The sequence below is a fragment of the Periophthalmus magnuspinnatus genome, chromosome 20, assembly GCF_009829125.3.
Source record: "Periophthalmus magnuspinnatus isolate fPerMag1 chromosome 20, fPerMag1.2.pri, whole genome shotgun sequence".
Lineage (NCBI taxonomy): Eukaryota > Metazoa > Chordata > Actinopteri > Gobiiformes > Gobiidae > Periophthalmus > Periophthalmus magnuspinnatus.
Genome location: NC_047145.1, coordinates 16,359,365 through 16,381,143, shown reverse-complemented (window position 1 = coordinate 16,381,143; position 21,779 = coordinate 16,359,365). Strand labels below are relative to the sequence as shown.

General features: G+C 42.3%; 6 protein-coding genes across 7 annotated transcripts; 3 read left to right on the top strand and 3 right to left on the bottom strand.

Annotated features, from left to right (window-relative positions):
• On the top strand, positions 1 to 5,486 carry flt3 (fms related receptor tyrosine kinase 3). Its single transcript, XM_033986170.2, has 24 exons — positions 1 to 59; positions 277 to 347; positions 456 to 586; positions 660 to 784; positions 867 to 975; positions 1,057 to 1,196; positions 1,292 to 1,446; positions 1,528 to 1,663; positions 1,735 to 1,912; positions 1,989 to 2,089; positions 2,155 to 2,257; positions 2,340 to 2,542; positions 2,624 to 2,730; positions 2,803 to 2,935; positions 3,003 to 3,107; positions 3,191 to 3,301; positions 3,608 to 3,764; positions 3,888 to 4,003; positions 4,077 to 4,198; positions 4,346 to 4,468; positions 4,539 to 4,650; positions 4,730 to 4,829; positions 4,900 to 5,005; positions 5,079 to 5,486. The coding sequence occupies exons 1-24, from the start codon at positions 50 to 52 to the stop codon at positions 5,265 to 5,267; spliced, it is 2,943 nt and encodes a 980-aa protein (XP_033842061.1). The 5' UTR covers positions 1 to 49; the 3' UTR covers positions 5,268 to 5,486.
• Positions 5,487 to 5,922: 436 nt separating this feature from the next.
• urad (ureidoimidazoline (2-oxo-4-hydroxy-4-carboxy-5-) decarboxylase) lies at positions 5,923 to 6,805 on the top strand. Its single transcript, XM_033986204.2, has 2 exons — positions 5,923 to 6,168; positions 6,228 to 6,805. Exons 1-2 carry the CDS (start codon positions 5,994 to 5,996, stop codon positions 6,563 to 6,565), a joined length of 513 nt encoding a protein of 170 aa, XP_033842095.1. The 5' UTR covers positions 5,923 to 5,993; the 3' UTR covers positions 6,566 to 6,805.
• On the bottom strand, positions 6,805 to 7,858 carry pdx1 (pancreatic and duodenal homeobox 1). The gene is made up of 2 exons (XM_033986211.2): positions 7,407 to 7,858; positions 6,805 to 7,193 (listed from the first exon to the last, which is right to left on the bottom strand). The coding sequence occupies exons 1-2, from the start codon at positions 7,780 to 7,782 to the stop codon at positions 6,844 to 6,846; spliced, it is 726 nt and encodes a 241-aa protein (XP_033842102.1). The 5' UTR covers positions 7,783 to 7,858; the 3' UTR covers positions 6,805 to 6,843.
• Positions 7,859 to 8,947: 1,089 nt separating this feature from the next.
• Positions 8,948 to 11,770, bottom strand: si:ch211-140b10.6 (protein POLR1D-like). The gene is made up of 3 exons (XM_033986207.2): positions 11,625 to 11,770; positions 11,287 to 11,361; positions 8,948 to 9,611 (listed from the first exon to the last, which is right to left on the bottom strand). Exons 1-3 carry the CDS (start codon positions 11,648 to 11,650, stop codon positions 9,278 to 9,280), a joined length of 435 nt encoding a protein of 144 aa, XP_033842098.1. The 5' UTR covers positions 11,651 to 11,770; the 3' UTR covers positions 8,948 to 9,277.
• Positions 11,771 to 12,028: 258 nt separating this feature from the next.
• On the top strand, positions 12,029 to 19,702 carry lnx2a (ligand of numb-protein X 2a). Of its 2 annotated transcripts, none has more exons than XM_055230251.1 (11): positions 12,029 to 12,173; positions 13,913 to 14,472; positions 16,023 to 16,258; positions 16,338 to 16,475; positions 16,546 to 16,757; positions 17,339 to 17,752; positions 17,825 to 17,992; positions 18,087 to 18,264; positions 18,336 to 18,555; positions 18,637 to 18,795; positions 19,155 to 19,682. In XM_055230251.1, exons 2-11 carry the CDS (start codon positions 14,069 to 14,071, stop codon positions 19,288 to 19,290), a joined length of 2,265 nt encoding a protein of 754 aa, XP_055086226.1. In that variant the 5' UTR covers positions 12,029 to 12,173; positions 13,913 to 14,068; the 3' UTR covers positions 19,291 to 19,682. The 2 variants fall into 2 exon arrangements, with proteins under 2 accessions (XP_055086226.1, XP_033842065.1); XM_033986174.2 differs by having other exon boundaries at positions 12,030 to 12,173; positions 16,546 to 16,745; positions 19,155 to 19,702.
• A 77-nt stretch (positions 19,703 to 19,779) lies between these two features.
• Positions 19,780 to 21,424, bottom strand: gtf3ab (general transcription factor IIIA, b). Its single transcript, XM_055230007.1, has 9 exons — positions 21,218 to 21,424; positions 21,042 to 21,136; positions 20,888 to 20,981; positions 20,724 to 20,812; positions 20,571 to 20,644; positions 20,422 to 20,502; positions 20,114 to 20,346; positions 19,995 to 20,045; positions 19,780 to 19,935 (listed from the first exon to the last, which is right to left on the bottom strand). The coding sequence occupies exons 1-9, from the start codon at positions 21,329 to 21,331 to the stop codon at positions 19,867 to 19,869; spliced, it is 900 nt and encodes a 299-aa protein (XP_055085982.1). The 5' UTR covers positions 21,332 to 21,424; the 3' UTR covers positions 19,780 to 19,866.
• Between the last annotated feature and the right edge of the window lie 355 nt (positions 21,425 to 21,779).

Below are 21,779 nucleotides of genomic sequence, written 5' to 3'. Positions count from 1 at the left end.
AGACACAGTTGTTGGTGAACATGTCACTATAGTTTAGAGAAGCTGAGAGATGATTGCCGGTAAGTCATAATAATATAATGTTGTATTAATTGTTTATTGTATATTCATAATACGTTATCAATTAATTACATCAAATGTAATTTAACTATGTTTCTTGATGGTGCTCTTGGTGAACATCAAGTAGGCCTAAGAGAGAGACTCTAGTGTTCAGGCTTAAACATTGGACTTTTAAAATCTGATTTATAATACAATTAATAAAGTAGGATTTGTTTGAAGGTGTTCTCCTGCTGTTTGCTGCTGGAGTGTACTCTTCTAACAGTTCAGCCGACTGTGTACCCAGTCACGAGGTGCCTCACTTTATGTTTAAATTCTTTGTAATGTTTTAAGAATGTTTTTGATAAAACACAAGTTGTTATTGAAAAGTTAAGATGTTTTTCTTTCAATATATTTTCTAGGTGGAATGTATTACAGCTGCTGATATTCTAAATGCCTCTGGTCATGTCAACATATATGCTGGTAAAATTCTCTCCATTTCTGTGGAGAATGGGCACACCTGCCAGTGGACTCAAACGGGAATCATTATATTGTCAGTTAAATGTCAAATCAAAGAGCATTTTTGTCACATAAAAACTTAAGCAGTAACGTTTCCTTTTCCTCAGAAATGGTAGCCACATCCTGAACATCCAGACACTTTCTGAGGCAGACTCTGGGGAGTACACTGTGTTGTGTCAAACCCCAAACAGCACTTCAACCCCTGTGACAGTGCATCTTCATGTGGTCACAAGTGAGTAACAACTAAACCTTTGTATTTAAATTTAAAACTCTGTTGGATTTTTTTGTGCGAAGTATTAGTATTTGTCCCTCAGAACGTCCGACAAAACCAAAGCTGATTTTAAATAAAATCAATTCAACGTCATCACCATGGTTTAAATGCATCACTGAAGGTTTCCCAAAACCTTCACTTGAATGGTTAAGGTAATTTATTGATCAGCTCTATAAAATGGTCCACACAATATATATATATTTATATGGTTAATAATATTTTATTTTTAACAGTAATAAAGTTGGTGTTGATCTAACTGCAAATGATGGAAGTGTTGAAAGCAAAATATCTAGTACTGCCTACTATAAAATGGGAGCAATGTGTTGTGCTTCCAACAAAGTGGGACGAGAATGCAGCCAGCTCTATGACTTTGGTAATTAACAAAATAATTCAGTTAATGTTAATATAATTTACAAAATGTATCTTCAGAAATTGTGAGACATTACATTTATGTTGTTTTTTTAATAGATTTTACAAAAACAAACAGCCCTTTTAATTTAACCCTGAGCCCTGGACAATCTTTACTGATGCGGTGCAGTGTCATCTACACCGCTACTTTTGAATGGCAGAAAGACAACAAAACATTTATGAGTTCATTCTGTTCCCCTGAGCACACCAACAAGGTACTGCAACATTAAGAATACTCATTTACCTTTCATTGTAAATTTTGTTTTACTTAACCATTTCCGTTTCACATTTTTTAGACATGCATTTTAAAGGATGAACATTATGACACTAGCATGTTGTACCTCTCTATACCATTTCTCAACATTAACGACAGTGGAACATATGCATGCAGAAGTGGAAACCAAACCAAATCAGTTCATGTTTCAGTTCAGGGTAGGCTGAAATAATTATTAACTTTTGATTTCTTATAAATTTCAATTCTCTCAATAAACCTATTCCCACAGCTGAAGGCAGTTTAACGGTGGACCTGGAGGAGCACTTGATCATAAAAGCAGAAAGCATAAGTAGTTTGTGCTTGCAGGCCAATCTGTCCTACCACCCCTTTCTTCAAGACTGCACATGGGAGACGCCAGATAAAAGGGAAATCAAATGTTCTACAGAACCATGGGCTACAAAGCATAGGTACATTTTATATTTATTGTGACAAACTGAACTGATAAGCTTTGTATGGAAATAATGAGCATGTATACTGTTACAGGAATGTGACGCTGTGTGAGCCTATAAACACAGGAGTGTACAGGTTACATGTTGAGGCTGGAGGAAAAAATATAACTAAGTCCATATCGTTGTGCATTGCTGGTAAGATTACATATTAACTTACATATAGGTAATATGCATAACTGTGTGATAATCTTGATTTCTAGACACACCTGATTTAAAGATTACCATTTTTAATAATACATATATTGCAACAACCATGAGTGTTGTTCCAGCCGATTACTATTGGATGTCCTGCTCTAATGATAGGTATGTTCATTGTAAATATTATTGATATTCATGAACTTTCTAATTAGTTTTTCACTGGACCATTTTTTCCACCTGGTTGCAGCTGTGAGGCAGATTCTTCTTGGGAAGTAATAGCCCAAACCAAGAAATCAGATTTGGAATTATCCTGTAGGAGGACAATTAAGAGTTCTTTGAGTAGAAGGCTAGTGTCTGGACTTTATGTGAAGTTTTGTCTCAATAACTCTGTCGGACAGTCATGTAAGGTTCAAGCCGTGCAGTTTCAGCTTGAAAAAATTACCTCTACTGGTAAGAATTTATAATCACTGTTCAGAAATATAGCTTACATTTCAACAAATAATACTTTTTTTTTCTATGTTTGTTCATCAGGCCACCCATATGATGAAAGCAATACACTTCTGAAAACAGGCAGTATTATTTTACTGTTTGTGTTGACTATTGTTACCATTCTTCTGATTTATTTTATCAAAAAGAAGGTAGTGTTTATATATGATTTAAAATGTTGGTGAAAAAACAAATGCTAATCTTTGTCGCATGGTATCCAACAGAAACCAAAGTATGAACCTCAGCTTCAAATGATCCAGATGGTTGGACCAAATGACAATGATTATATCTACATCAATTTTAAGGATTTTGCATATGATTCAAAATGGGAATTTCCCAGAGAAAATCTAGAACTAGGTAAACAACATTGCCATACAGATGATGGAAATATACTGAGAATTTAACTAATTGTTATTGGCTGCAGGTAAAGAGCTAGGTTCTGGTGCTTTTGGCATGGTGGTCCAGGCTACAGCATATGGCATCAACAAACCAGGTGTCTCACAACAGGTGGCTGTAAAGATGCTCAAAGGTAGGAGGAGCAGCAGCAGTTTCTGCAGTAAAATGCATATTATAACTTACAATAAGATTTTAAATAATGGATTATTACTATAGAGAAACACCAGGCAGTGGAGAAGGAGGCTCTCATGTCCGAACTGAAAATGCTCACTCACATCGGTCATCATGCCAACATTGTTAACTTACTTGGGGCTTGCACAGAGACAGGTACACTTAAATTATTGATCTTCCTCATTTAAAGGTGCACTAAGTAACTTTTCTAGTGAAGGCTGTGCCACCTGCTTGTCACCATGAAGAAATGCAGGTGACACAAGTTATTGGTCAGATGTGTGGTAATGGATTTTTTCAAGAAATAGTTTAGCACTAAAAACATCTTTAATCTAATAAATGCAAGACAGATTAATGTAATGCCACACTGTGGAACGTTTCAGGAAAAGTTACACCTCCATGAAACAAGCAGAAAAGTTACATTTTTAAACATCATACAACTGTTGTTGTTGTTTTTTTTTGTAGGCCCTATTTACCTGATTTTCCAGTACTGTTGTTACGGTGATCTGCTGAATTACCTGAAGGACAACAGTCAGCGCTACCACAAATCTGTGACTGACGCATTCGTGATGGATCGCTTCAGCAGCCTGTACCACAACCTGCAGCCCAGGCAATCAGTCATGTACAAAGAGCATTAACTATTAAAATTTAGTTTGTTGTAGATGTTTTGGAGATGTTTTGTGTTATGTAACACAAATCCATTTAAAAATTGTAATAAGTAAAACCTTTTTTGATTATTTTACAGGGAGATGTCAAGAACAGTGGAGAATGATGTGCCAATGCAAAGCTCTACCACCAGAGGGCAGGAGAATATTGCCTTGCTTACCCTCAACTTTGCTGATGACATGGATTGCTTTGAAGGTCTGAAACACAGTATTTAATAGTTTTTAACACACGTATTTTTCTGTCCTAACCATCCTAAGTGTGTCCTTAGACACAGATAGTTTTGAGATCCAAGATGTAGCAAATGAGGATCTGCAAGCCCTCACGTTTGATGACCTGCTGAGCTTTGCCTATCAAGTGGCAAAGGGCATGGAATTCCTCTCCTCCAAAAATGTAATAATAGAAATCATTACATACACACATGCAAAAGAACAATCAGTGTGGTCAATTGTTTTATTTTTTTATCAAGAGCACTTTGGGGACAAATTAAATGCAAACAAGCTACACTAAAACAAAACTAAATTTTTATCTCAAATACAGTGCATTCATCGTGATTTGGCAGCTCGAAATGTGTTGGTCACAAAGGGTCGAATGGCAAAAATTGGGGACTTTGGTCTGGCAAGAGATATTGACAATGACACAAACTACGTTGTACGAGGAAACGTATGTACAGTCTTAACTGCTTCCCATTTTATATAAATACTTTTACCATAATTTGAATTGAGTGTTTTAGGTACGCTTGCCTGTGAAATGGATGGCTCCAGAGAGCATTTTCCAAGGAATGTATACCATGAAGAGTGATGTTTGGGCTTATGGCATTTTGCTGTGGGAAATCTTCTCTCTTGGTACACTCACACAATAGTTGTATTTACTTTTAGAAACATGCAAACAGTAATCATTTTGACCAACTGTTAATTTGATTAGGTGTTACTCCATATCCCGGTATGAAGGTGGACCACACTTTCTATGCAATGATTGAAAGAGGATTTAAAATGGAGTGTCCATATTATGCCAACGAATCTGTGTAAGTCAATATGTGTTTGTATTAACAAATTACATGAATATAAAAATAACATTATAGTTATCTTGTATAGATACAACATTATGTGCAAATGTTGGGAACTTGATTCATGCAACCGCCCATCCTTCTCCAAGCTGGTATCTGTTATGGCTGCCCAGTTGAGAGAGATAGAAGAAAAGGTTTGCACCAAAATAAAAATAATGGTTACATTAAGAAATGTGCAAAATAAAAACATTATAATTCTCCCTTCAGCTTTACCACAACACGCTTGACTCAAACTCCACTGATTACCAAAACACATCCTCTTTCATGGAAATTACAGCATTGACCAAAGAGACAGAAAACAAAACTGCTACAGGTAATGACTACTGTCCATCCTACAAGGCAGAAGAGAGTGAGGGCAAAGTGTTCAGCACAGACACAGCCGAAGAAGTCCTATAGATATGCTACTGTTCTTATGTTGTTGTAAGGCCTGTAATTATTTCATCACAGTTATGTATATGTTTTTAAATGTATTTTTATTATCACATTAATAACATGTAATCTCCAATGCATAAGGCCTATACCGCAATGCAACTCTCCTCGATAAGGGCCATGCCCTATGCAGCTTGTAAAGGCTATGTAAAATAAATTGATTTAACCCCCATATGTGTACCCATTTTGATGATCTGGAAATAAAATTCTTAAAGGTGCAGTATGTAACTTGTAGGTGGCAGGTCATCTGCACGATTCCATGACAACAGAGCACATAGACACTTCGGAACATTCTCCATGAAGATAGATAGTAGCCACAATGCATGTTTATAGCCCTAAGAGACAAGCAGGAGGACGTCCTCCGGGCCAAATAAGAGTCCTGTTTGTCGAGATGCAAGTCCGCTCACAGTACGCATGTTTTTCAGTGCAATATAAACAACCAAAAAGAAGGAAAAAACATGCTTTTATTTTAGTCCATTTTTTTCGCTAAAAATTTGCATACTGTGGTTTAAACAGCAATCCAAACCTTTCGCCTCAAAATTTCCTACAAAATGAATATTTACTCAGTAGCTAGGGTTTTTGGACTCTAACCCGGTATCAAGTCATAGTTTTGTTTGAGTAAGTTCACATCAGAGTTCGTCGTCTTTGCGAAGCGGCTACAAAAATATAGGCAAACAGCCTAAATCCTTCAACATGGACGTCGGCGCTTTAAATGCTCTGGGCTATGAAGATTTTTTGAACATTTTTGGTAACATAGTAGAGAAATGTCCTCTAATAACTGCTGCTGTCTGGTCAAAGCGCCCTTTTGCCAACATGCCTGCTTTAGAAACTGCTTTTTACGAGTTTATAGATGCGCTTCCAGACTCGGGTAAGTCACTTATCAAAATATTTAATTTGGACATGTTCTTACTACGCCATTGTGTCTAGGCAAAGAGGGGATCCTACGTTGCCACCCAGACCTTGCAGGAAGGGACCTTCAGAGTGGAACGTTGACCCCCGAGTCTCGCGAGGAGCAGGCACGAGCCGGACTCGATGCTTTGAGTTCAGATGAAGTATCGCTTATGGCTCAACTCAACCAAGACTACAAAAGGCGCTTTGAGTTTCCATTTGTCATCTGCGCCAAAATGAATGACAAGGCCACAATTTTACGGCAGCTCCTGGAGCGCGTTGGCAAAGATCGCTCGGAGGAGAGAGCGCGCGGGATAGAGGAGGTAAAGAAGATCTGCCACCTGCGTCTCCAGGCCCTCATGCTCCATAAACTCTGAAATATATAGCTGTAGGCTGTCATTGTAATTATGTTGTAATTAGCCTATTCACGTCGAAGATTGTGTTAATTTAATATGTCGTTGTGCAACACGAGACAAAATGTATAAAGCCTGATCCATGATTAAGTCAGGCAACAAGGAACCTGTTGAGTGGCTATTGGTTTGATGAACACCCGGCTTAATGTCATTTAATGTGTTTGTGTATTAAAAAGCGCATAGCGTATTCAAATGTAGGGCGAGTTGTAATAAGTAGCCGATGTCCTTTGCTTGCCCTCTCTCTATGCCGTGGTAACAGTGAGCCCCTCCGGTGAGACCGGGGAAGTAGGCCTTTGAGGTCCATTGGAGGAGATGGCTCCTCCAGTCTGGTCTCCGGATGAGATGGAGGAATCCTGATCTGCACCCCGGGCCCGACGACGATCCTCCTCCTTCTTCCATTTCATACGTCGGTTCTGAAACCAGATCTTGATGTGGCGCTCTGTGAGGCTCAGAGTCAGCGCCAGTTCCACGCGCCGAGGCCTCGAGATGTACCGATTAAAGAGGAATTCTTTCTCCAGCTCCAGCAGCTGCGCTCGTGTGTACGCTGTCCGCGTGCGCTTGTTCTCCTCGGTCTCCCCCATTACGTAGGGCCCTAGAAGAGATGCACTTTAGGGATGGACTAGACATTTTTTGGGACTTAAAATTAGCCTACAGTTTTAAAACTTGCGTTAGTATTACCTAGGGCCATTATTATTATTATTTTTATTTAGGCCTATTTTTATTTGTGACATGATGGGGAATGAGGAAAATAGGTCTACCGCCTATGAATAAACACACAAAACGTAGTAAAAGGTTATAAACTTGCCTGCCCATTGGCCCCTCCAGGTATGTGCATGAGACTTGGTGGTCTTCATCCAGGGGAAGGGGAGCTGGTACCTACATTGGTCCATGGGTTCTGTGAAGGCGGCGGAAGGCTGCTGAGATTGCTGTTGGAGTACCTGTGGATGGTGGAGCTGAGGCGCCGCCTCATCTCGGAGAGGTCCGGAGAAAGAAGGGGATCCCGTCGGCAGACTGGCCTGCTCCAAGCCTCCCATAGACGGAGGTGTGTACATTGAGTGTCCATGTCTGTTCATGTAAAGGCAGGGCGGTGGGCTGCTGTTGTATTCAGCCCCTTGGGGCCTCTGGTACACACAGGAGTCTTTAAAAACATGTGAAGGGTAGAAATGATCTTCCCGATGCATGACTGAACCCAGTGCCACAGAGCTGGAGCGTCTGCACTACACCTGGCTCTTAGGGCAACTGAAAGGGCCAAGCTGCCTCACACAGGTGTGTCACTCAGGTACCACGTGACTACCCAAGCGCAGGTCATTGGCTTCAGGGCGTTAAAATCAATCCCTCTCGGTAAACACTTTAGCCACAACGGACAAGTAAGCACGGCGGAATCTGGCGAACTGCAGCCAAATTTTCAGCAGGTCTCACGTAGCTTAACTCTAGACAACAGGCTATTCCTAAATGTGTCTTTTATGTGCCGGAGCTGATAAATCGATATGAATGGGCGCAAACATTGTTGACCTGTGAGATAAGAGTTGGCTGCACGGAGAAACAGTCGTCTTGGAAACTCATGGGCACCTCGAACACCAGACCTTTCCCAGTTCATTTTAATGTTCTCTATGGTGCTCTCACTTAGGCTGGTAACTAAATTGTACCCATTAAACTTCTGTAAATGCATCATTTAACACCACTTAGCGGGCGTGGACACAAGTCTTTACAGGACAGGCAGTGACGATAACAAGCATGGAGTTGCTGGGTCGCATCGCACGCTGCACTCTGCATGTTTGCTGGCCATTAGCGGCTGGTGGGTCGCGCTCGCCCCATTAAACTACGGCTCTTGCAGTAAACCAATTAGTTGTACAAAAAAGCGCCATGCTCGCGTAAAAGAGGTGAAAAATCGCCTTAAAGGTTGGGGCAAATGTGTTACTTTGAATCATATATGTAGGTACTAGGTGGGCTACTCACAGCGCTGGTCGGTTGGTCCAGAATTCATATTGGCACAAAGTTCTTGAAAAGCAATTATGGCACTTTCCACTAGACCTATATCTTAATGGGGGCACTCAGCAATGCAATAAAGTTCAAGTAAACCAATTCTACGCAAATCACCTCCTGTACTATGGCTTAATGGTGTTTACATTTGATCAATGTTGCAAAGGGGAAGGAAACCGTTAACCAAAGTTATTTGCCGCAGAAAGCGTGATTTATGTAGCATGATACACGCGTAAAATGCCTCTTAAATGAATGACAGCGTATGTATTTAATGGAATGGAATATAAAAAAAATAAATGATTGTAAAAGTAGGTTATATCCTAAAAACTAGAGCCTAACAGCAAATGAAATAACAACATGGTTCGTGAAGTTACAAATAAAATTTTATTATACCCTACCGGGGTTTGCAGCCCTGGTAGACCCATCTCCAAATTAAGAAGGGTATAACTAAGATGCAATATCAATACAAATAGGGCCACCACAAACAGAAATATATTTATATTATTGTTTAAATAATAAACACTTGAAAATCATTTATAACAAACTATTTACAACAGGCTACCCATCTTATTTGTGGTGAGGAACGACATTTTAAAACAAAAATGAGGAAGGCCATGACTAGATAAGAACCCATGGTAAAAACTTGTCAGGTAGTCCTTTTCCTGATGTAAAGAGCTTTGTGAATGTGGCCGATGTTCATTTGTGTCTGTGTTTTTTATGACCGCCATTTTCTCTTGCATGTTTCCTCTCTCTGGTGTTTGTATCAAGTCTTTCCTGGTCTTTCTCACGTCTTAAATGTTTAATCGAACTGGCATCAAGACTGAATTTATCTCTATGACGCCTGTGTCTCTCACCGTCCCTGTGAGGAGGTGATCTACTGCGGTCACGTCTTCGGTCAGGGGACTCACTCCTGAGGCGCCCTCTGTAGGTAGACTCCGACTTGGATTCGTTTGAGCGCCGCTCTAGGCCAGTGGAGCGCAGTGTATTCAGAAGAAACCGCTTGTTTGTGCTCTTGAGAGGACACTTCAACCTTCAAAACATACCAAAGTACACAGTATTGTTGAATCCTTTAAATAATTGTAACAGCTACAGCTATCGTTTACAACGCTACAAAATTGATGTAATATTCCGTTGCATTTAGGAATGAGAAACAGTATTATTTGGGGTTTTCCTAACGGTCTGTACAAATGACATGTGTGAGCCTTATAATATTCCATTAGGCTATATAAATAACATGAATGCAGCAGTGAATGTCGTGTGATCATATGCGTGTAATGCACGCTTGTATACAGTCTGTGCTGTACAGTCTGTGCTGTACAGTCTGTGCTGTACAGTCTGTGCTGTACAGTCTGTGCTGTACAGTCTGTGCTGTACAGTCTGTGCTGTACAGTCTGTGGCGTACAGTCTGTGCTGTACAGTCTGTGGCGTACAGTCTGTGCTGTACAGTCTGTGGCGTACAGTCTGTGCTGTACAGTCTGTGGCGTACAGTCTGTGCTGTACAGTCTGTGCTGTATAGTCTGTGGCGTACAGTCTGTGCTGTACAGTCTGTGCTGTACAGTCTGTGGCGTACAGTCTGTGGCGTACAGTCTGTGCTGTACAGTCTGTGGCATACAGTCTGTGCTGTACAGTCTGTGGCGTACAGTCTGTGCTGTACAGTCTGTACTGTACAGTCTGTACTGTACAGTCTGTGCTGTACAGTCTGTGCTGTACAGTCTGTGGCGTACAGTCTGTGGCGTACAGTCTGTGGCGTACAGTCTGTGGCGTACAGTCTGTGCTGTACAGTCTGTGCTGTACAGTCTGTGGCGTACAGTCTGTGGCGTACAGTCTGTGCTGTACAGTCTGTGCTGTACAGGCTGTGGCGTACAGTCTGTGGCGTACAGTCTGTGGCGTACAGGCTGTGGCGTACAGGCTGTGGCGTACAGGCTGTGGCGTACAGTCTGTGGCGTACAGTCTGTGGCGTACAGTCTGTGGCGTACAGTCTGTGCTGTACAGTCTGTGGCGTACAGTCTGTGGCGTACAGTCTGTGCTGTACAGTCTGTGCTGTACAGTCTGTGCTGTACAGTCTGTGGCGTACAGTCTGTGCTGTACAGTCTGTGGCGTACAGTCTGTGCTGTACAGTCTGTGCTGTATAGTCTGTGGCGTACAGTCTGTGCTGTACAGTCTGTGCTGTACAGTCTGTGGCGTACAGTCTGTGCTGTACAGTCTGTGGCATACAGTCTGTGCTGTACAGTCTGTGGCGTACAGTCTGTGCTGTACAGTCTGTACTGTACAGTCTGTGCTGTACAGTCTGTGGCGTACAGTCTGTGGCGTACAGTCTGTGGCGTACAGTCTGTGGCGTACAGTCTGTGCTGTACAGTCTGTGCTGTACAGTCTGTGGCGTACAGTCTGTGGCGTACAGTCTGTGCTGTACAGTCTGTGCTGTACAGGCTGTGGCGTACAGGCTGTGGCGTACAGGCTGTGGCGTACAGGCTGTGGCGTACAGTCTGTGGCGTACAGTCTGTGCTGTACAGTCTGTGCTGTACAGTCTGTGGCGTACAGTCTGTGGCGTACAGTCTGTGCTGTACAGTCTGTGCTGTACAATCTGTGCTGTACAGTCTGTGCTGTACAGTCTGTGCTGTACAGGCTGTGGCGTACAGGCTGTGGCGTACAGGCTGTGGCGTACAGGCCGAGTGCAGGTGGCCCATGCTTGATGCTTGGTAGCTCACCATCCCGCGGGGCCCATGGTCTCTGCCCTCACTCTGGCTCGGTCCGTCTCCCTCAGGAGCTCCTCTATTGCGCGCCTAGATGGACAAAAGCACAAATACAGCCATGTTATGGAGCTGATGACGCAAGAGTTAAACTATTGAATGATAATTGTTAAAAGTACACCGTCACATTGTAGTGCTCGCTCGCAGTTAACCTTAGTTATCTTTATCAAATGTTGCTTTACTGTTCACTTTACCTCAGCAAAGTATAGATTTTAAACTGTCGACCAAAAAGGTACAGTGGGCTTATGCTAGCACAGACATACCACACCGATACAAATAAATACAGCGTTATTTACTTTTCAAGATCATTGTCCTCTGCCATAGTGTAGTCGTTGTTTTTAGAGTACGCTACGGTGTTTATAGCATATAAAATTATGAACTAAAATGTGCAAACCACCGTATTGTTTATTTATCTTTTCCTTTCCTGTCCGGGGTCCATTACAAAGGACCCAACGCAAGGTCTGGCTTAACCAATGCCTGTTATATTTGAGAGACACCTGGAATTAATAGACACCGTTTTTGAAGATTAAATATACATATACGCAGTTACATACTAAAAAGAATACCTAATGCAGAACTGTGCCATCTATGATTAATTTATTAGCCTCCATATTCGGCAGGCATTTAATGAACTTGCTCGTTTTTTTCCCTGATTGACAGTCACATCTCCCGCCCACTAACATTGACGGACACTCGTGGGCGGGACTTGCGCCTGGACAGGCACGGGGGCGTTTACGTGCGAGTTTGCGGAGCGGTCTGTTGCGGTGAATGCGTGATTGAGGTCCCGCAGCGAATCGTGCCCTTCTGGGGCTGGAGTGCACGGTGCAGAGGAGCTGTCTGAACAGGTAATATAATAAAACACTACTTGTATGTAGGCCTACAGCTGATGAGCAGCACGGCGGCAGCCAGTGTCACTGTGTTCCAGCTTTGCACTGATAGGTTACTGTTATCGCTACATCAGTGCGCGGAGGATGGAGCAATGGTTGAAACTGGCTAAATAGTATAATCAAACAAAGAAACGCAATTTGGGACTCTGCTTTGGCATCATTATCAGTTTGGGACTGACAGCACACGGATGCCATTTGTCATTGGATGTCATGAAGCTATAAAACCCAACCACATAGGCTATTGGCATTTTTTTCCAAATTGTAGAATGATTAAATCAGACTTAAGCTACATGTGTGCAGTGTGCCATGTGACACAGCTTTCTGGACGCTAGAGAATTTATAAGACCAAAACATAAATGTCTCTAGGTAATCCAATTCCCACAGGCCTATAGGCAGCATGCCGCCTTGTGTTGTTAGATTGGACTATATGGTTATATTTCTATACATCATTCATGGCATGAATGATGTATAGAAATTGCAATAGCATAATTCTATACTAAACTTAAACAACCCTATTATGGTTGATGAAATAATATTCTGCACTGTCCTGCATTGTGTAAAATAAATTGAATTTTCCCATTGCAATTATAGTTGGAACGCTGCATTAATAAAGCCAATGTCTGCTGGATATGTGCAGTGTAAAAGGCCTATACAAAGACTGCTGTACATGCAGTGTTTACTTTTGTGAATCAGTCTGTGGTAGATGTGGTGATGTCACAGCTTTGTTACAGAAACAGAGGAGCCTTGTATCCTCATGTTTAATTCATGTCCAGCTGCGGGATAGAGACAGAAGCAGCCAGTCACACGCAGACAGAGGCTCGTCCCTAAAAGGAGGCTGGACTCAGTCACTACCGGTCCGGTCGTCAAGGAGACAGAGGAGACAGGTTGTCTCAGAGATGGGTATCCAAGGAAACAGACAAAAGACGCAGCGAAAAATAAACGAAGGAGGAGGCTCGCTTTGTCTGAAAGGCTTTGAGGCTGTACCAGAGAGGACCAGAGCATCCTGCCGAGAGAAGTGCATCTGTTGTGTGGCTACACTCTGAATGTCAAGCCCTGCTGAGCAGCACAGGCTCCGGTCGTCATGGAGACAGAGCAGAGCCGAACAGAGGCAGGTAGTCACGAGAGCCCACTGTGGACTGAGGCACGCCCTCTGCTGTCAGATAAAGGCATCGTCAGGGCTCCGATCGACTGAAATCATAACGCCTTTTGATGTGAAGCACAATGGACAAGATGATCAAACTGAGCATAAATTCTCAAGACACTCTTATGATGAAGTTCTTTTTTACACGTCCCTATGCTCCTGATTATGAACTCATTATGCCCTTTTGATTCTGTTTTGCCTTAATATCTTCATAAATCTTTTCAGGGGCAACTGTGCCATGTTCATGTCAGCTTCTTGGTCAATCTTCATCTCTCTTAGTTTCCCAATCCTACTTCATCTGATCTGTGTCCTATCTGTGACTCAATCCAAGATAATTCCCTCTATGTGGAATTGGAAGATTGCTGCAGGCGAGAGCAAAAGAGAGATTATACTGTGAGATTAGTGGACAGGAGTGGCAAAACATAATCTCAACACACTAGTTCAAAGACACACATTCAGACACAAGTATCCACATTCACAAAGCATTTATTATTACATAAAAATGCTTAAAATGTGGCTCTAGCTGTTTAACCTATGCTGTCCTTTTGTCCTGCAGGGAGATGTGAAGTCCATCTCTGGAGGGCATACGTCCTCTCTGCCATCCATTGCCCTTATGATGCTCATGGGATAGGGCAGTTTTGTAACCCACCCCAGCCCCACCACCCTACTGGAGTATTTTGTGCCAAGATTAAGTTGTGTTGAAGCAGCAGAGATGGGCAGCCCAGGCTGTGAATTGCCTCTTGCCAAGCCAGTGGAGTCAGTGGTGGACTCTATGTGTTTAGAGTGCGGGCAGCTGCACCGGAGCAGTGAGAACCACTTGTACAACTATCGTCTGGAGGTGGATGATGACCTGGTGTGCCACATCTGCCTGCAGCCACTGGTGCAGCCTCTGGACACGCCCTGTGGGCACACCTTCTGTGCCCGCTGCCTCCGCAGTTTCCTTCAGGACCGCGACTTCTGCCCCCTCGACAGGGCCCACCTGCAGCTGCAAGCCTGCCGTCGCTCCAGCATCCTGGTGCACAAGCTGCTGGATAAGCTGTCTGTGTCGTGCCCTTTGACCCCAGTGTGCTCTCTCAGCATGCCACGATGTGACCTGGAGGCTCATCTGAAACACAGGTAACCAGAGAAAAATGCACTGAATAACCGATAACTAAGAGTCGTCTTAGTGTCGTAATGTTACTGAGCACAGGTAATCTTACATATTCACATCATTTGTGTTTTCTATACCAGCAGTACAAACATTTCCCTAGTTAACCAGATCCAATACCTTCCTGAGTATCTGTCCTGAGGCCCATTTGGACCAGGTGCTGTGAGACCCTTAAGGGATTATTGAGCTGTAGGTCATGTGATGGGGATTAGTGTTTCCCTACCACAGTCATGGGCTAGCTGACCAAAAGCTGCATGTTCTCATTCTGTAATCATGCTGAGCAACTTCAACACCAGAGATCTCTTCAACCATTTTTTCTGTGAGACGGCCAAAGGCAACCCTGGGCTGTGGTGAGTCTTATCAGTGTGATGCGCTCTACTGTAGCTTCTCACTAGAACCTTTATATTCTGCAAACTTCCCTTTGCTTTGTAGAGTTCTTACCTTTAGTGACCATTTGTTGTGCTTAGCGCCTTATTACATTACATTTAGTAATTAATTTAGAAAGTAGTCATAAATTGAGTTTTACATTTGGTTAGGTCAAACATTGTTTTTTTTTCTGCATAGGTTAAACATAATGGTATTTGGTAAATAACTGGATTTTTACATAATGGTGCTTTGATGCTTATGAGAGACCACCTATCACCTCAGTAAAAGAAAATGCGTTAACAAGCTCAGACTAATAAGATATGGCTCCAAAGCTGTTTAAATGTGGCATGAGTATGCAGTTTGAAAAGAAGCCCCATCTTATAGGTGGCTGATATAATATCTTCAGGATCTTTGGTGATATGACTTCACATATATTTTCTAAATGGGGTTAATAAAAACAACATATCAGTCATGATATGGAAAATTATCAAAAAAAAGAAGAAAGAAAATGTGAAAGAAAATAGAATGTCGGATTCAAAGTCAAAGCAAAGACAGGTTGGAGTAGATCCTGCTTGGTCATTGAGAACAAGCGTGACATTCTTTAGTAAAGATTAACCCACGTGGTCTGTTCCTCTAACCTGCTCATGAAGATGGAAAGAAAGTGAAGTCTGATGGCAGTGCAGCACATCAAAGTAAATTATTTATGGATATGATTAGGTAGGTACTAAGGCAAGAAGAGGTACTAAGGCAAAGGTGGTAATGGTGAAGTGACTGAACTAAAACAATGGACATAAAATTTTTGAATAGTCTTTACATTTATGTTGTGGTGTACTCAATCCATAACAGTAGTCTTGTTTAACTACTTCTAAGAGCAGGCATCAGTTAGATAATTTAACCTGTTAAGAGCTACCAGTGAAACACTAAGAGCCAATTAAGTGAGTGGGACCACACTGATCCCTTGAGTCTAGTCTTTTGTACTATTTCTGTATGAGAAGAATCTATTTAAGGGGCAGAGCTGAAGCTTCTACAAACAAACTCACAAATATTAGGATGGCCCTGCTTTTAACAAGATATACTACATATGCAATCAAGTTAAGAATGTATTACATATTCTTATAACACAATATATTGTTTGGTCGGAATTGTTGAAAAGGTGTCCTGGGACAAGGTGCCAGCAGACAAGTGTGGATGGGCTGCGTAGTGAAAGTGGGGATGAACAAGTAATGGTGCCAAGCCCTCCCAGATCGCCACAGTCCCCACAGACAACCATCAGAGAGGGCAGCCCCTCCCCACCAACCAGAACCAGTAATGCCTCGAACAACGGGCCAGTGTGGACTGAAGACGCTGGTCTTGACAATCCTGCCTTTGAGGAGAGCACTGAAGAAGACAGTAAGTCAATACGTTCAGTGTAAGACTAAAAAGGAGAGATTTGGCTTGTCAGTTTGTTTTAGCCTCTCTCCATCAATAGGTGTGGTGGGTTTGGAGTGCGTTGTCCCCAGGGTGAAGCGGCCCCTTAGTAACCCCTGCATCCATCTCCTCCGCTCCGTCAGCTCCACCTCATCTGGCTGGGACTGTCCCGAATCACCGCCCCTGTCGGCAGAAGAAGGTCTTTCATCTGTCTTTTCAACCATAATGATACAGATATGAAGTTGTGTAATAGAATCTGTGTGCTTTAGGCTGTGTGAAGCTGCCCTCTCTTCCTGAAGGGGAGATTACGGCCATAGAGGTGCACCGCACAAACCCATATGTGGAGCTGGGCATCAGTATCGTGGGGGGAAATGAGACACCCCTCATCAACATTGTGATCCAGGAAGTGTATAGAGATGGCGTCATTGCGCGAGATGGGAGACTGCTGGCTGGGGATCAGATTCTACAGGTAATTAATTATGTAACTATAAAGTCCCATCCCATAACCCTTTAGCCAAAATATACACTAAAATAAAAGTATGTTTTTTCCTTCTTTTTTTGTTTATCCTTTGATTGCATTGAAAAAATGTGTCCTTACCTTTCTCCACAAACGTGACTCGTACTTGACTAATCTATCTCCATGGAGAATGTATGGTTTAATTTTTTATTTCTATGAAATAATATAGGTAATATGCCAACTCCAGAAAGTTAAGCGGTGTTGATCTAAGATAACATAGAATGAGCAAATATTTTCTTATTGTAAGCAAAACACATTCTTTTATTTTTAAAAATATAGACACACATTGAAATGTTTTGTTAAATATCAGCTGTAATGTTGCGTTGAGGACTGTGTTGTTAAAGTTCAAGGCCACATTTTTAGCTAATTATTGACTATGCAATATGATCACAGTTTAAATTCAGTGCAGATTCATCGGATTATATAATGTATTGATACCACAATCCAACCCAATTTTTTGGAAGCAAATAGTGAAGATCGATGATGACAATATAAAATAGGCATATTCTGTATAGATTTAAACACATTTTATCTGCTTTTGCTAGGTGAACAATGTGGACATCAGTAATGTCCCACACAGTTTTGCCCGCTCTACTCTTGCTCGACCTTGCACCACCCTGCAGCTGACTGTGCTGCGTGAGCGTCGCTGTGTGTCACGAGCCCATCCATCCTCCTCCTCCTCAACCCCTGCTGTCCCTCAGGCCCCCTGCTCCACCCCTGAGGGCAGCCCGTCAAGCCCCACCACCCTGAGGATCACCCTGCATAAGCGTGACTCTTCTGAGCAACTGGGCATCAAGCTGGTGCGGAGGACCGATGAGTCAGGAGTGTTTGTGTTGGACCTTTTGGATGGGGGACTGGCAGCAAAAGATGGTCGACTGCGGAGCAACGACAGAGTGTTGGCTGTCAATGACCAGGACCTACGGCACGGCACCCCCGAACAGGCTGCACAGATCATTCAGGTTTGACCGTTTTTGACCTTTATAATTAATTTAAATGAATGCTCAATATAATCAGACCTAATGCACCTATAGGCAAGTGGAGAGCGCGTCCATCTGCTTATAGGACGACCAAGCAAACCATCTCCACCGCCAAAATCAAACTCTACCAGAGACCTCTACTGCCTTGAACACTTCATGCCAAGTCACAGCGCCTCCCCGAGTCCTGTACCCTCACATCTGTCCCGTAGCAGCACCCACAGAGTAAGGGCACCAACCGACCAAGTGGAAAAGCTATTATAGCTTATAGTTTGTTTTTTTTAATTAAAAGCTGTCTGTAATGTGTTTATACTATCAGGACATGTCCAAGTGTCTTTCGTGTAGAGAGAAACACATCACAGTAAAAAAGGAGCCCCACGAATCACTTGGCATGACAGTGGCAGGGGGCAGGGGCAGTAAGAGTGGGGAGCTGCCAATCTTTGTCACCAGTGTTCAGCCACATGGCTGCCTATCCCGGGATGGACGGATCAAACGAGGTGTGTTTTGACTGAAAGAAATCTGTGTTTTTATCAGCCAGGACATCTAACATGCTGTTAATGTTCTTTAGGGGACGTCCTCCTAAGCATCAATGGACAGGACCTGACCTGCCTGAGTCACAGCGAGGCCGTGGGGACTCTGAAGGCATCTGCAGCGTCTCCGTCGGTGCAGCTGCGTGTGTTGGAGGTCAGTATGGTGGAAGAGCACGACCAACTCCTTCCCCACTCTCATGACAGCGACTTTGACGCCAACTGGTCCCCCTCATGGGTTATGTGGCTGGGCCTGCCTAGGTACATTCTATATATATATATATATATATATAAATTCTTTCATGGGTATTTAGCATATTTATACACTCCTCTCTGCCATAGTTATCTCCACAGCAGTCATGAGATTGTGCTGCGCAGGAGTCACCCTGGGAGCTGGGGCTTCAGTATTGTCGGGGGATACGAGGAAAGCCATGGAAACCAGGCCTTCTTCATCAAAACCATTGTCCTCGGGACTCCTGCGTACTATGATGGACGCCTCAAGTCAGTGATTTATCACTCTTAATATTATATTATTATCTGTGTAATCCCTTAGTCGTCCAGGTCTGATCCATAGCAAAAGAAAAATATATATTTTTCTTGTACTATTTTTATCATTAGATTTACATTTTTAATAATTAGTTTAAATTTTAATGATAACAGTCCACTTCTCAAGTACAATCACTGACAGCTTTGTCTGTCACAATGGTTTATTTTAACATATATATATATATTGATGCAGAAAATTAACACAATTAAATTGAAGACCACTGTTATACTTAATAAAAATAATGTGTTAGCAGTTATAAGTGATGTAAATGTATGGTCTGTAGGCTTGTGACAGTTTTGTGGCTTTATTACAGGTGTGGAGACATGATTGTGGCAGTAAATGGCCTGTCTACTGCGGGGATGAGTCACTCTGCCTTGGTGCCCATGCTGAAGGAGCAGAGGAGCAGGGTGGCCCTTACAGTGGTGTCCTGGCCAGGCAGCCTGGTATAGCTGGGGCCATGTGCCTGGTCCCTTTGAACACGGTGAAGACCTGGCTGTGCTGGGCCTAATTCAGGACCAAAAGCATTAAGACTGTTGTAGAGCCACAGGACGGCGTGTCCAGGTGGACTTAATCCAAATTGTGCCACATCAGACTGCAGTCACACTTAGCTGTGTTTGTTGTTTGTTCCTCTTGTGGGGAGTAGGTAGTGCAACAGTTTCAGTTTGTGCTGTTCTCATTTCACTGGGCAGTGTAGACCCAGGGCTCTGCAGGTGGATGCACTGCTGGCAGTACCACAGACAAGTGCTGTATCCAACCATGTCAGCCTCATCTCACTGCCCAAAGCCTCATCATGAACCAGCTCCTCACTCAGCTGCACTTTTATACATGTGTGAATGTGTTGTTAATAAAACAATCCTCAAAAGGAGCACTGATCTGACCTGTCATTTTTTTTTTATCATTTTTAAGTATTGTAATGCAATAGACTTATGAGACACAGAGCAGGAAAAGGAGGCTTTATTAGACAGCCCAATGACAAAACAAATATAATGGAACAAAAATGTTGCCAATCGTGTGATCACCCTTTTTTACTCATTTAAATTTGTTTTCGCCAACTTTGCTGCAAGCTTGTTTTCTTCCTTTTGATTCCCCAGCTTCTTCTGTAATTAGAAGAATTAATGTGGGAATAATGTAGGGGGTGTGTCTTAATACATACCTTCAACTTTTTTGATGGATCATGTACTATGCCATGTCGCCACAGGCTTTCCTAACAAATTTTAGAAGTGTCAAGTTTAATCATAGAATCAATGTTAAAATTAAAACCAAAAGACCTGCCTTCATGGCAAAGCTCTTTCCACACCCAGCGGCAGCACAGGTGAAAGCCTTTAGGCCCTCATGGACCCCCAGGACATGACTCTCTAAGTGAAAGCAGCGACTGAACTTTTTCTCACATCCTTCTCTTGGACAGGGAAACATCCTTTTCTCCCCAGAGTGGACATGTCGTATGTGCAGGTTTAAGAACCAAGCATTACTAAACTGCTTTTTGCACTGCGCACATGGCAACTTGACTGAGAAAAACAGTTTTAGATTCGTTCAAAGGCAGTTTACCAATTTTAAATTAAATTCATCATTAAACACATTACCTTTATGTGATTTTCTGTGCTTCAGGTACTCCGTCCATGTGTTCCCTTTGAAGATGCACGCTTCCTCCTCACAAGGATAACCTACACAAACCAATGTGACCTAGTTACAGGAGACACACAAATGACTCGTGTTGCACTCAGCCACTTACCATCATGCATTTTCTCATGATGCTTCAGTTTACCATGAGAGGGAAATTCCTTTGTGCAGCCAGAAATTTTGCAACTATAGGATTGAGAAGGAAGTCAAAAGGTGAACTTTTTAAATATGCAAGGTAACTTGCATATTTAAAGATAATACTTACTGAAAAGGCAGAGCTTTACTGTGCACAAACATATGAGCACTGAGCTGGTTCCTCTTATTAAAGTCTTTTTCACAGCCCTGATGGTTACACTGCAATGTAGAAACGCAAGGTTATAATCTTTACCATTTAGCAGTGTTTAAAAAAACAACAATAACTTCCCTCACTTTATATTTTTTCTCTTGGTTGTGAAATTTGGATGTGTGGTTCTTGAGGCTGGCATTGGTGACAAAGGCCTCAGAGCAGCCCTCAACAACACACCTACAATAAAACAAACAGTTAATGTAATTTACAATACTTTTGAAGGGAATAGTTACTTACTTGTGTGGTTTCTCCCCACTGTGTGTCAGCTCATGTCTGGTGAGCTGAGAGCGGGTGCAGAAGCTCTTGTCACAGTTGTTGCAAGAGAAAGGTTTCTGGAAACAAAACAGATTTTTTATGTTATATTATGCACATTGTAGCTTGTTAAAATACTGTTACTCCCAAAATCCACTTACCAATCCTGTATGGTTGCAAAGGTGGGCCTGTAGTTTCCATGACTTACTAAATGCAGCCTTACAGTCAACAAAAGAACAAACAAAACTTTTTTTACTCGGCAATCTCTCCCCCATCTTTTATAACAGATGTGTTGTTATGGTTACAATCAACTAAACTTTGGGTGCAGGGATAATAGAAACAAGGGAGTAGGACACTTTTGGACCCACAGAGAGCAGCCCACCTGTATCTCATTTATCTAATTGGGCTCAACCATGTGAGGTATGTTCTGGGGGTGCAGCACAGTCACTGCTGATACTCAAACACTATAAACTTGTGGCTCTTTCCTCTAGTCTAGATTGATTAATACAGGCTCTAAAAGTGTCACGAAGGCACCATGGCCGGCTGTACTATTGTAGTCCACAAGAGAGGCGACAGTCTGTCTCATTCACTGCAAGCAAACACAACATTTACAACTCTAATCTCGCCCTTATCAATATTACAACTGCGTTTTCTGATAGATGTGATGAATTGTTGTCAAAATAAATCTCTACAAAAGCATAACCTAGAATTTAAAACAATTAT

Bases quoted from the DNA above. Each gene is read 5' to 3' on its own strand.
- flt3 (XM_033986170.2), top strand. The intron at 1,664-1,734 runs GTAGGCTGAAAT...CTATTCCCACAG, and splicing joins AGTTCATGTTTCAGTTCAGG to CTGAAGGCAGTTTAACGGTG. The intron at 4,651-4,729 runs GTACACTCACAC...TAATTTGATTAG, and splicing joins GTGGGAAATCTTCTCTCTTG to GTGTTACTCCATATCCCGGT.
- urad (XM_033986204.2), top strand. From the start codon at position 5,994: ATGGACGTCGGCGCTTTAAATGCTCTGGGCTATGAAGATTTTTTGAAC. The intron at 6,169-6,227 runs GTAAGTCACTTA...CATTGTGTCTAG, and splicing joins AGATGCGCTTCCAGACTCGG to GCAAAGAGGGGATCCTACGT.
- pdx1 (XM_033986211.2), bottom strand. From the start codon at position 7,782: ATGCATCGGGAAGATCATTTCTACCCTTCACATGTTTTTAAAGACTCC. The intron at 7,194-7,406 runs GCAAGTTTATAA...CATCTCTTCTAG, and splicing joins CTGGAGGGGCCAATGGGCAG to GGCCCTACGTAATGGGGGAG.
- si:ch211-140b10.6 (XM_033986207.2), bottom strand. From the start codon at position 11,650: ATGGCAGAGGACAATGATCTTGAAAA. The intron at 11,362-11,624 runs GTAAATAACGCT...TTGTCCATCTAG, and splicing joins GAGGACAATGATCTTGAAAA to GCGCGCAATAGAGGAGCTCC. The intron at 9,612-11,286 runs GTGAGCTACCAA...TATGTTTTGAAG, and splicing joins ACCATGGGCCCCGCGGGATG to GTTGAAGTGTCCTCTCAAGA.
- lnx2a (XM_055230251.1), top strand. From the start codon at position 14,069: ATGGGCAGCCCAGGCTGTGAATTGCCTCTTGCCAAGCCAGTGGAGTCA. The intron at 17,753-17,824 runs GTTTGACCGTTT...ATGCACCTATAG, and splicing joins AGGCTGCACAGATCATTCAG to GCAAGTGGAGAGCGCGTCCA. The intron at 18,796-19,154 runs GTCAGTGATTTA...GCTTTATTACAG, and splicing joins TACTATGATGGACGCCTCAA to GTGTGGAGACATGATTGTGG.
- gtf3ab (XM_055230007.1), bottom strand. From the start codon at position 21,331: ATGGGGGAGAGATTGCCGAGTAAAAAAAGTTTTGTTTGTTCTTTTGTT. The intron at 21,137-21,217 runs GTAAGTGGATTT...TTTTGTTTCCAG, and splicing joins TTTGCAACCATACAGGATTG to AAACCTTTCTCTTGCAACAA. The intron at 20,645-20,723 runs GTAAGTATTATC...TCAATCCTATAG, and splicing joins AGTAAAGCTCTGCCTTTTCA to TTGCAAAATTTCTGGCTGCA.